This window comes from Mastigoproctus giganteus, chromosome 1 (genome assembly GCF_048544385.1).
Source record: "Mastigoproctus giganteus isolate SK-2022 chromosome 1, ASM4854438v1, whole genome shotgun sequence".
NCBI classification, from domain to species: domain Eukaryota; kingdom Metazoa; phylum Arthropoda; class Arachnida; order Uropygi; family Thelyphonidae; genus Mastigoproctus; species Mastigoproctus giganteus.
This window is the reverse complement of record NC_143575.1, coordinates 199,661,099-199,673,932: the sequence shown is the minus strand read 5'-3', so window position 1 is coordinate 199,673,932 and position 12,834 is coordinate 199,661,099. Positions and strand designations below refer to the sequence as shown.

At 36.3% G+C, this 12,834-nt stretch overlaps 1 protein-coding gene across 2 annotated transcripts in view; it reads right to left on the bottom strand.

Moving 5' to 3' along the window:
- Ate1 (arginyltransferase 1) overlaps positions 1-12,834 on the bottom strand; it is a 169,158-nt gene that overhangs the window by 59,563 nt on the left and 96,761 nt on the right. For both annotated transcript variants that reach the window (XM_090375480.1, XM_090375488.1), the window contains exon 9: positions 11,456-11,617. In XM_090375480.1, the coding sequence (XP_090231606.1) occupies positions 11,456-11,617 (162 nt within the window). The remainder of the gene's footprint in view (positions 1-11,455; positions 11,618-12,834) is intronic.

Here is a 12,834-nt window from a genome sequence, read left to right as displayed (position 1 = left end):
AACTGTATCATTTTGAAGAGGGACTGTAGCAATCTTTTGCAGCTCCATTACAAAGAACCTCTCTGCACACATATTTATCATTGCTGGTTTTATCAATGTTTCCCCTATTGTGTGTATGGCTTTTAACATTTAGCAATTCACAAAGAGACTAAAAAGGATGCTCGAAGGGCTGTGGAACCAACATTTAAAAAGCAAGCAGTTTTTTTGTTGAGTTTTCACTAATGAATTAAGTCAGAAATACTCAATACGCTTATCTTTTTGGATCGGATGTCTTTCCTCTAAATGTTTCTTCAAATTTTGAGGCTTTGTTCCTTCAGTGGTTAATGTTTCTTCACAAACAACATAAAATGGAAATGGTGCATCATCAGTTCCTCTCTTTGAAAATCCATACTGAATGTATCTTTCATCATACTTTCTTCTAACATCTTTTTCTGTTTCTTCTCCACTGGAGTCCCTCCTTCAAAGCTCATTGTTTCCAAAGAGATGAATCCAAATCTTTTAATTCCTTGGTTACTCATTTTGATTCTGAGGGTAAAATGAAAATATAAAGCAATAAGTGAAAATGAAATTGGATTTACAGAGTTAATTGTAATGATTATTGCTGTTACATTCAAAATTAAGTATTCAACCAAAGAAAATATTTTGAGTTACTCTAAATTATAAAATATTTTGTTTTCATCATTTGGTTTACTTTTTAAGGAATACCAATCAGTGCAGTTTGCCAATACATATAATATTACTTTGTATTTTATAGTACAGCTTTAAAGATATCTATAAGTGAATAACTCTAAATATAAATATTATTCTCTTGCCTTTCCAAACTATTACAATTGGAGAGTAATTTCTTCTGTTGCATTTATGGCATACTGAAATGAAAGAACACAACATGAATGTATATACAGGATTGTTAAAATTAAAGTATCCCTATGTAGAGGGCTCTGGAGTGAGTTCTAAGGCTCGTACTGAAGAGAAATTTGGACACGTACAATAAAGAGTCGCCATTTATTGGAAAAAAAAAAAAAAATAGTTACAAAATTTGTCACTGTATGGCGCGTAACTATCTTAGTTGCGATTATGCAAATAACATAGTTATTTGCATAATCGTAAGTTATTGCCACAGTGCCACTATTCAGCCCTACTGTACTGTATAAAAGCAAAGCAGTCTCTTCAGAATCATACAGTAGATGTTTGCCTGCACTACAGCAACAATGTTGCAGGAAAGGTGCTATTAGTGAAGCTGTACTATCAGAACAGCAACAATGCAGCTGTGGCTATCAGAGAATTCTGGCGTCAGAAGCGCATAAGGCCCACGTGGATCTATGACTGTGCTGTCCACAAAATGATTGCGAAATTTGAAACGACAGGACATCTTGGTGTTCAACCGGGTAGAGGTCGAAAATGAGTGGACTCCTCTCGTGCTGAAGATGTGGCTATGGCTGTCGTGGATTTATCAACTCAATCTCCATGTGGTAGTGCAAGTGTGCCAGCTGTTTCTTGTGAAGTGGGCATGCTGTATTCCACTGTAAGGCTAGTATTGCATCAGGTGTTGCAGTACTATCCTTACAAGATACACATGCTAAAGCATTGTGATGCAGATATTTGTTTCATATATGCACTTCAGTTCCTGGTGCAAATGACAGTGGATATTACTTGGCCATGGAACATCCTTTGGAGTGATGAAGCCCACTTCTGCTTAAACGGACAAGTGAATACATACAACTGTCACATTTGGGCAACAGAAAACCCTCGAGTTATCCAAGAGGTCCAATTGTGACAGTGTGGTATGGATTTACAGCCACATTCATGATTGGGCTATATTTTTTGAACAGGTAACACCGACTGGACCCCGCACCTGTTCCGTCATCGGAGAGCATGCTATGAAATGTTGGCAAATTTTGCAATACCAGAGCTGCAACGACGTGGGTGCCTTTAGGATACCATATTCATGTGAGATAGTGTGCCACTCCACATCCACCGCTGTGTCCAAAGATTGCCAAGGCAACACTTTGCAGACAAACGGGTCATCAGCCGTTGTTTCCAGACATCTTGGCCATCCCTATCACCGGACCTCACCCCATGCGACTTCTGGTTGTAGGTTTTTTTGAAGAACCAGGTGTATCAGGAAGGATGTCAAACTCTGGCAAATCTGAAGGACAGCATTAGACGTCATGTGCTGGCTATTCCGGTTGACATGTTACATTCTGCTGTAGAAAATGCTGTTCTTCGAATGGAAACTGTTGACCAAAATGGAGGACACATTGAACAATTGTAGCGCTGTTCAAGTGATTTGTATTGCCACAGCATCACACAGTGACAAATTTTGTAACAATTTTTTTTCCCCAATAAATGGCAAGTGCATTCTTTATTGTACCTGTTGTCCAAAATTCTCTTCAGTACGAGCCTTAGAACTTGCTCCAGAGCCCTCTACATAGGGATACTTTAATTTTAACAACCCTGTACTTCTTACATTCCAGGAAAAACAATGTTCACTAAGATCTTTCACATTGCTAAATGAGAACGCAGCAGAAAGCCGGGAGGAAAATAGCACAATACACAATATATATTTCTTATGATGCTTAAGAATTTTGAACTTTTCTCAGAAAGGAAATTGGAAGGTAGTTAAAAGACAAAGCACTAAGAGAGATGCATTTGTTCACTGTTTCGCTTAGGTAGGAGGCCAGTGAGTGGGGTAATTGAGAAGGGTTAAGCTCCTAAGAAAATTCAGTTGCACCCCTGCTGTACAAGCTTGTTCAAGTCTGGAGGCCTTGTGAGCCAGCAGGAGGCATTTACAGAAAGACTGAAGACGAAATTTATGTAATGGATTTTATGATGTTTAACCTCGGCTATCGGTCCTACTGTGTGTTCTCATAGTGCTTAATAATATAAACTGTATTCTAGAGATAATAATAAACTGCCAGGAAACCCACAGCCTACTGGGTTATCAAAATACTTTGTCTGCTTGAGTCCCACTGGTTATTTATTATTGTTATTTGGTTTTTTTTTTAGGAGCAACTAAGGCCATATTACTCCGGGAATATGCGGTAGTCATTCCCTGACCTTTCCGCATCCTCCGCATTTGGTGGTGACGGGCTCGAACCCCGGTCTAATCAAGAAGCGTGTGCTCCGCACTGCTGCTCCTTCCCACCTGGCTACGGAGGCGCCTAGTCCCACTGGTACATTGCTCTAGGGCACAATGAGTCATCTGGGCAAATTTGCCAAAGTTTCAGTTCAGCTAGTGAACAAAAATAAAAATGTTTTTTATTTATCCAATAATTTTGCTTCTGCATTTCCTCCATATATAAATCAGCAACACAAAAATATACTCCATTATTATACACCGATATTCTGTGCAACTTCAACTGGCCTGATTTAACTGTGTATCAGTTGCTAATAAACTGATGCTGTCTCCTTATCATGTTTATTTATGGAAAGAGATTCACTGGAATGCATATCTGCAACTCGGAACAGCTGACAACATTTGACTTCAAAGAGTGGTGATTCTGAGATCTTGATTACAGAACACAGGTAGGAATAAATTACTATGCATGTGCAGAATTAAAAACCAAATCAAAACCACATGCACTACATTCAAAGAAACACTTCTTTCTGAACAAGCAAAAACTGCACAGTTGCCTTCAAGAATTCATAACATAAACCTCATGATTCCTTTTACACATGCACACAGTAGATTGCGGAGGACCAGCTCAAAGGGAAAAATAGTGGTGTCTAGCTTACTAATGCGATGATAACACTTGCATACCTTGCTTGAATAAAATGGGACAGTTTCAATTGGATTAAAAAAAAGACAAGTACCAACTAAATCATGATCAAAATAAATAAGTAAAGAAATCATATCAGAACTAAATTCCCTTTTCTCATGGTTCCTTTGCTGACTGTAATTCAAAAAATATTTTAGGGAAAGTGTTAACTTTAATTCCTTACTGTACAGTTACCCTACATGTTGCATCTCAGAAGCAAAACTTCACATTCCCCCCAGAAGGGGGGCCAAAATATGAAGCTTTTAACAATCATACCATCAAGTTCTTAATTATTCAGGCTTCCCCATAGTGGTAAGCCTTCTGGTATAGTAGTTTTGCCACTTGAGCCATCCAATGCTTCGATCACCTGTTAGTTTCTATTAACAAGTTTATACAAAAGACTCTCAAAGTACTACCCCATCACTCTAAGTCTCTACTATCAGGTTACTATGCACTCTAGTGTACCTCATCTCGAAAACTGTTTTCAAACTGGTACTGGGCAACTCAAGGGAGAGATATCTGAATCTAGTTTCTGGGGGATAAGTTGCCAAAAGTCAGTGCCAACAGAGTCAAACAACTGCACATCAAAATACGAATGGTCTATAACAGATGAATGCTTGTTTTATCACTATGTAAAATGTATATATTAATACTACAGTCAAATTTTTAACCCATCCACTCAACCTTCTGTAGAAAAGCACACTTTCTGGCTGCAAATACTGATTTGAATACAGGTGCTCACTTGAAAAAAAATTTCAGCTAAAGCTCATCCTTGGTTAAAATAATCAGTTAAATTTTATCAAACTAATTATTTTTAACAAGGACATCAGATAATCCGAAAAATTTAACAAAGGGATACTGAAATCCCCCAAGCCCCCTCTAGCACACTCTGCATTGATGTATAACCAACTTAATATTTTTTTTATATAACAGCTGTATGGAATAGTTATCATCTGTGCAAGAAAATTATAATGGTGTGAAGAGACACTATAGTTTTCTTAAAACCTGTTTGGTCTAAGAATGCTTCCCCCCCCACAACACACCAGGTACTAGTTTACATGTAAGTTAAAAACCTGCACACTTAATGTACTATACTCTGTTTGTTGGCAACTGGTAAGGCTGCACATTGATTTGTGACTAGAGATGTTGCACTGGAATTGATTCTATTTCCATCAAAACTAGAGGGAAAAAATAAAGTATTTTAGTTCTCACATAATAATACACTAAAATTAATAATAACAAACTTGTCAAAAAAACTTACACTAGAAATTTTGACTGAACTGTTAATAATACATATATTTTATGTAATGACCAATGCATTTGGTTGGTGCTTTAACCAGTTGGTATTTTAGTCATTTTGATCCTGTTGGAATTTTGAGTAGTGTTGTTTTAAACAGAGAAATGCTATCATTATATTATGCAGTCACATTTTTTGTTTGTTCTTGTTTCATTATCATTTCAAATTTGCCTTTTAATAGAGCAAGACATCATTGATTAAACTAAAATGTCCTAAAATTGATATGGTATGGTATTCTGGATAGCATGATTTCACAATCTAACCCAACAATACTGATCTATGTAGTTTTGTTGTATTGGAGTCATCTGGTTAACAGGAGTTAGTCTTGAACATCTACTTTTTTTTCCACTTACATTGTTTTTTTTTGTTTAAGAAGCAAATTGGTACAGAATACTGCAAAGAATTTAAATTTTGATAATGCTTGGCATAAGTGAATGGTGTGAAGTTTAGTATCATAAAGGTTTTTTGTTTATGTAAATATCTGAACTCCCACCCTTGCAGTTTTCTTATAACAAGGCATTAAACCTGCACACTTAATGTACTATACTTTATTTTTTGGCACCTTCAACCTTTCTCTGCATGCTGTTAAAGAGACTGAAAGTTTTTAAAAAAGGTATTTCATTAGATTAAACTAAACATATCTTCAGTAATATAGTATAAATGTGACAATGTAGTATTAACTAGAATAACAATATAGGAGTTAAAAGGGAATCTTCTACATACAGGCAACATGGTGTATAAAAGAACACAAATGGTGCATGAATTTAGAAATGAAATATTTTTGAATTGCACAGCTGTCCTTGTAAATAAACAAACAACTCTCACAGTTGCCCCAGTAGGTTTGGCTATGAGGATGCTGGAGGGGGGAATATGATTTCCCAATGTAGCATTTACTCCACTGCAGTCCACTCAGTAGATAGCATCACGTACCTCTAAGAGGAATAAGGTGATCTGTTGCTCTCTTGGTGTGACATTGTATGGCCTAGTTATCATCAGGTTTTTTTTGTGGGAATATCTGAAGAAAAAAATTTTTTTTTTGAGAATGCCCTTTGAATATCACTGAATTATGACCACCCCTATGAAAACTGAATGCGATCCGTTGACCACGAGGTACAAGAGTGAGGAGTTAGTCGACCTACGTAACATAGATAAGGTGTCAGTGGGTAGTAAAATTGGATAGATTGTGGGCGCTCAATGAGTTGGTGCCTTGATTTCCCAAACGGCTAAACTGGTGGGGTGTTTGAGAGCTGCCGTAGTTAAAGTGTACCGGGACTGGCATCAAAATGGTTAAACAACGACCTGACGGCAAAACTGCAAAGGTTGATGCTAGAGGTGAGTACCCAATACAACATGGGCCAACCAGGAACAATATCTGCCATGACCATGCATCGCACGCTCACACTTATGGGCTATACCAGCAGACGACCCCTACGGCATCCTCTCCTAACCAAGGTTCATCAGCATAAAAGACTTGCCTAGTGCAAAGAGCATGCAAGTTGGATGTTAGAAGACTGGAAGAAGGTGTGCCCGGTCAAATGAGTCACGTTATTTACTCCACACCGTGGATGGTCGTGTATGGATTTGGCGTCAACAACATGAGGCTCTTCATCCATCATGCATGGTATCAAAAGTGCAGGTGGTTGTATGGTGTGGGGCATGTTTCACTGGCAGGAACTTGGACCCCTGGTGCATGTGAAACAACATATCACTGGTCTCCGCTATTGTCAACTGCTTGCTGACCGTGTACACACCACTATGTTACACTTTTTCCCGAATGGTGATGGTGTCTTCCAAGATGTCAATGTGCCGAGCCATCGGGCACTTGTTGTGCAGGAATGGTTTGAGGAACACAGTTCTGACTTCCAGCATATTGATTGGCCTCTGAACTCCTCCAATATCAATCCCATAGAGCACTTGTGGGATACTATGGAAAGGTATATCAGACGTCTGGATATACCAATCATCTCCATACCTGCATTGCTGACTGCATTACACACAGCTTGGTTGGCCATACCTCCTGAACACTTCCGACATCTTGTTGAATCAATGCCACATTGGATAGCTGTTGTACTGAGGGCAAAAGGAGGACCTATGAAGTATTAGGTAGGTGGTCATAATTCAGTGATCACTCAGTGTATTATGTCATGGAAGATTTTCATGCATACATCAGAAAATTGCATAACTAATGGAGTATATTTACCTGACTTAGTTTTTAAGAATTAAAACCGCTTTGATTATACTTTTAAATAAAGTTTTTTTACAAACTTGTGTAATTTGGTTCATTTGATATTCCAAAATAAAAACCACCACACCCTAAGTTTACAAATATGAATGCAGAAATGAAAAGAAAAGGGGAAAAAAAAATGTTTTTCCTTTTTCAATATTTCTGAAATATGAGATTGAGTAAAATGAAAATAAGATTTATTTACTTACCAAACAGAAATACACTGTTTTAGTAAGTAATCTCTGTAACTGTTTAAATGCTTATCCCAATGGTTTTTTGTACCCTTACTGTATTTTGGCAGCTGCTGGTGGTGGAGCATAATAGGTATAATCTTCCACAGACAACTTCTTCTAGCCATCATATAACTATAACTGAATTCCTGCCAGATCACTTTTAGTTTCCTAAAGGCACAGAAGTTTGCAAGGCAACATCCAGAGCTATATAGAGGATGGTCATACACTTCCAAATAGGGTATGCAATTATATGCTGTCCTGTAACAAAATGACACCTCCAATCTGGGTCTTTTGTTGTTGATGGCATGTTGCAGATCACCTTGGAGGATGTCTGAATACTGAATCAATGATGCTGCTTCATTTTTGCATGTGAAATAACACAGCATTGGATTCTGTAAATTAAAGAACAATATGGGCATAATCTTCCAAGAACTTTTGGTATCCTTGAATTTTTTTTCATCGGTGGTGATAGGTGTTTCCATATTACATTGCTTGCTCTCTGGTTTCTAGTACCATCATGACCATGTCGTCCATGGTCTAAGAATACTTTCTTCCCCCCCTCCCCCCCACACACACAACACACCAGGTATTGCAGTCTTGGAAACATCTGAAATTATATGTGGCAATTACTGACACTTTTGAGCACTTATTTTACATAGATCAGATCTTCCTATAATGCAATCTGTCAGTTATATAGAAGTTGAAGACTGCAAAACACAATTCTATGCCAAAACACAACATTATGCCTCTGTTGCTATAGCAGATGCCTAATGACAACATGCAACTTACTTTCAAGCAGCATAAATCTTGTTTTCAGTTAAATTTTCCTTAACTGTTTTTACTCTTTAAATAATAAAGATCATTCATTTGTTTTAACGTTTCAAATCTATTCAATTTTTGATTGCATTAAACAATTTATCTATTCAATTTTTAGATTACATGAAGCTTTCACAGTACATAAAATATCACAAATTTAAAATAGTTTATGAACTTTCAAATATAAATTCAAGAAAAAAAATTAATATTTAGAACTAATTACACTATTTTTTTTTATTCTGGGAAATCCTTCAATTTAGTTACCTCCAAAGGAGAAGATACCAGAAAATTAGTAAAACACTCTTCATCACATTCATCTTCATCTTCCTGGTGTATTACCATCTGATAACGTTTAAATAAATGATAGGAAGCATCAGAGGCCTTCTGAAAGTCTGGAGAAGGTGGATAACTTCTGACCAATTTTAGCTAGTTAACAGTATAAACAAATGCAAAGTAAGATAAAACAGAAAGTAAGGAAGAAGAATTGCTAACTTCCAGCTTTCACAACTTGTACAATTAAGTCTGAAACCTGTACACAGTGTTAAAGTTTTGCAAATATTTGCCTTTACCAACATTAGTAATATTTTGAGCAAGGTGAATTACATTTAAAATGTCATGATTTAAAATGGATTCTCCAATTTTTGCATTCTAAACCACCTAAGAGAATGTCATTAGTTGGAACACGCTTCTTAAACAAATTGTTCTGTTCAAGGATTGCAACAATCTCTAAAAGGTATCTCTAGCATTTTAGCTTGTATTATAGGTTGCAGATCATAAGCTTTAATTAGTTTTAAAACAAAACCAATGCAATGTTCTCATGCTTATTTTTGAGCAGCATGCATTTTCTCTGTGAATTTAAGAATGCCTGACCCTGGGCCAGCTTAAGGCACGATCGAGTGGTTCCCCTGAACAGGGTGCCAAGAATTAGGGGTGCAAAATTCCCCAAAAATTCACTGATTTGCTGTTAAATTCAAGTTGCAGAGGATGCACCAAAAAATCTCACACAGAGGGCGCTGATAGACCTGGGGCTGCTTCTGGCCCTTTTCCCCTACATTTCCACTCATCTTTAATATAAAATTCTTACTCATCTTAAAAATGCAGCATGGAGATTGCTTTATTATTGATGTACTTTGTAGAGGCTGGTAACTAACAGTGGAACCCTATTAAATGTAATACATCTTATATCAATAAAATCTATATTGGATCTGCTGATCTTTTCCAAACAACTCAAGAATTCTCTCAAAATATTTACAAGACAAGTAAGCATTAAATACTAATACTTTATATATTGAATACACTTTTTAATTAGCTTTTCTTTCATGGTGTATGTAATCTTATTAATCTTAACTACATTATTATTTATTATGATGCACATTATCCTCTCAGTACTATTATTTTTAATGTGTTCTTCCCACTGTGTGTGTGTGTGTGTGTGTGTGTGTGTGTGTGTGTGTGTGTGTGTGTGTGTGTGTGTGTGTGTGTGTGGAGAGAGAGAGAGAGAGAGAGAGAGAGAGAGAGAGAGAGAGAGAGAGAGAGAGAGAGAGAGAGAGAGCATTAAAAGAGTTAAAAAGAGGTTTTTGTTATTTGGTTTTTAGGAGCATTAGCAACTAAGGCCATGTTGCTCCAGGGATATGCGGTGGTCATTCCCTGACCTTTCTGCATCCTTTGTATTTGGTGGTCACGGGCTCGAACCCCGGTCTAATCAAGAAGCGTGTGTTATGCACTGCCCACCTGGCTACGGAGGCGCCTTGGTCATGGAGAATACCATGCATACTTCCTACTGGCAGAGATGTTGAGAATATCAGTAGGAAGCATGCATAGTATTCTCTATGACCATTTGCATATGACACGTGTTTGTGCATGCTGAGTTCCAAGCCTACTCATTCCTGAGCAACAGCAAGTTCACATGGAGGTTCATCAGGAGCTGTAACAGATGATTACTGGAGATGGCGAGGTTCTGCATAAGGTGATAATGGCGTATGAGACATGGCTTCATCATTTTGATTCAGGGAATAAGCAACAACGCTATGTTTGGAAGTCTATGTCATCGCTCAAAAAAAAAAAAAAAAAAACGTTGTGGCTTCTGCAGGAAAGGTATGGTCATCTCTTTTTTTGATATTCAAGGAATGATTTACCAGCATGTTGTACCACATCATATTTCTATTATGGGATCTTACTACAGAACCATAATGCATGCTTTGTGAGATCACATTCGTCACAAACAACCACAACCGCACACAAGTGGGTGGATGCTGCATCACGACAATGCAAGACTTCACTTTGCTCATACTGCCAATGAGCACTTAACCAACATTAACGTCAAATGTGTTTCTCATCAGCCCAGCAGCCTGACCCTGCAATTTTTTTTTTTTATTTCCAAAGTTAAAGAGGCTGCAAGGAACATTTCCAGTTGTCAGACGAATTCGTACAGACATCAGAGGTGTTTCTCAAATACAGATCAAAAAATGGCTTCCATCATATTTTTTGGATGAATGGCAGAAATGTTAGAGTAAGTGCATTTCATCAAATGATGACTACTTTGAAACGGACCATTAAAATATATATGACTAATAAAGATATGTTGTGAAAACAAATGATTATTTATTATTGAACAACTCTCGTAACTTCAGGAAAGTACAGATAAATCTTGATTAACACGTAAGGTATAATATACCTTACAATAGTATCATAATCAATAATAAAGCAAAATCTTTTCAGTATTTATATTTATTTCTATTACATTTTATCCACATTCAGTTGCAATGATTAAATACCTCACAAACCAAGCAGAAATGTATACTTTTAAACTTAGCATAATTTTTGCTGGCTAATCAGTGTTGGCTATAGTTTTGAATGAGATACAAAAGTAACATTCTCTGGAGTTACAAATTATCTGAAATGTAGGGAAGTGTACCAAGTTGACTACAACTGATGCTACCTATAAACTACTTTGAGTGAAAAACGGAATAGAGACTTGCATATTCATTGATTTAATACGGAATAATTCCTTCACTGTCACTTTTTAAAGTATAACAAAAACAAAGATGATAAGCAGAAAGGTGCCCAGATTGGAAAGTTAGCATTTCTTTTCCTTTTTTTTTTTCTATTAGTAAAATTAAATTTTTACCTTTAATGGGGTGGCTGTCAGAAAACGGATAAACTGTGATTGTACACACTTCTCTTGTGGATCTCTATGTATAGTAATTTGATACTTTTGGTAGAGAAAGTATGATTCCTCAAATGTCTTGGCAAATTCTGGATGGGAAGGATCTGAAGGAACTAAACGCAGCTAAAAGTGAAATAAGAGAGTGATAATTTCATCTTGCTACTTTCCAATATAGGCAAAATCTACTTTAATATACATTCTATATAAGTAAAGAATAAACAAAAAACAATGATTAAAAAAAATAATTTTTTTTTTTTTTTGCTTATTCTCCGTACAGAGCCAGAGGAGTTTACAACTTCTTTGTAACTGTTTAATTATTGGTGCATTCTTTGTAACTGTTTAATTATTGATGCACCAGCACAAATGTCAATGATGAGCAGTTCATTTTTTGTGGTAATATATGGTTATAAACAGACCAGAAAAACATTTTTAGGTCTGCCTAATTGGCATTGGTCAAGAGCAGTTGTTCTTTAGGGAGGTGTACATCTGGGCACTTGTTCACAGTTATGCTACTATCATCCCTTCAGAAGGTTAACTTCATAAGTTATACTGATTATATAAAGCTGATGGCAACTATTTACTCTATAATAATCTCCTATTATAACTTAGCAAAATACACTGCTCTTCATGGAATACATATAAACTCAAATATGTTGGCCACAGTTGTTTTTCTGCCTAAGAAAGAAATTAAATGCAGATAGAGTCCATCACTGAATGATATGCCAATTATATTAACTGAGCAGCAGATGATCAAGCAATATAAGGTTTAATCAGAACCTCAAATTCAGTAATCACCTAACTCTCATAAAAGCAAAGAGGAAAAAAAAAAACCTAAAATAGCATACAAAGCAACCTCTACTACAAATAGATACACTTTGAATAACCAGTTGTTATATAAAGTTACTTCTTTGTTCTAGCTAGGATGGAGTTATGACAATTTGCAGTCCCCCCAATAAAGTAACTATTTAAAGAGGAACTTTGGTTGTTGAAATGGATTGCTTTTTAAGCCCCAACCTCACCTGCACTTCATATCTCAAAACTACCAACCTATATAAGAGATATTAGGACAAAGAGCAATTGCAAAACTTCCAAACCAGATGTCAAGCTCAGACCAAAAACTATATTAATCTTCTAAAAAAAAAAGCTCTAAAAAACTCTTGTGAGTGCCCCCACAGTGCTAAACTTGATTTTTGGAAAAACATTTATTAAAAATTTTTAATAAATGGTTATATCTACAAGCAATACCAATTTTGTTCTATTATTATCACAATTTTCTGAGATCACAGTTCAGGTGAAATGTCAATGTGTAAATAGCTCAAATAGTAAAGCAGAAATCTTTA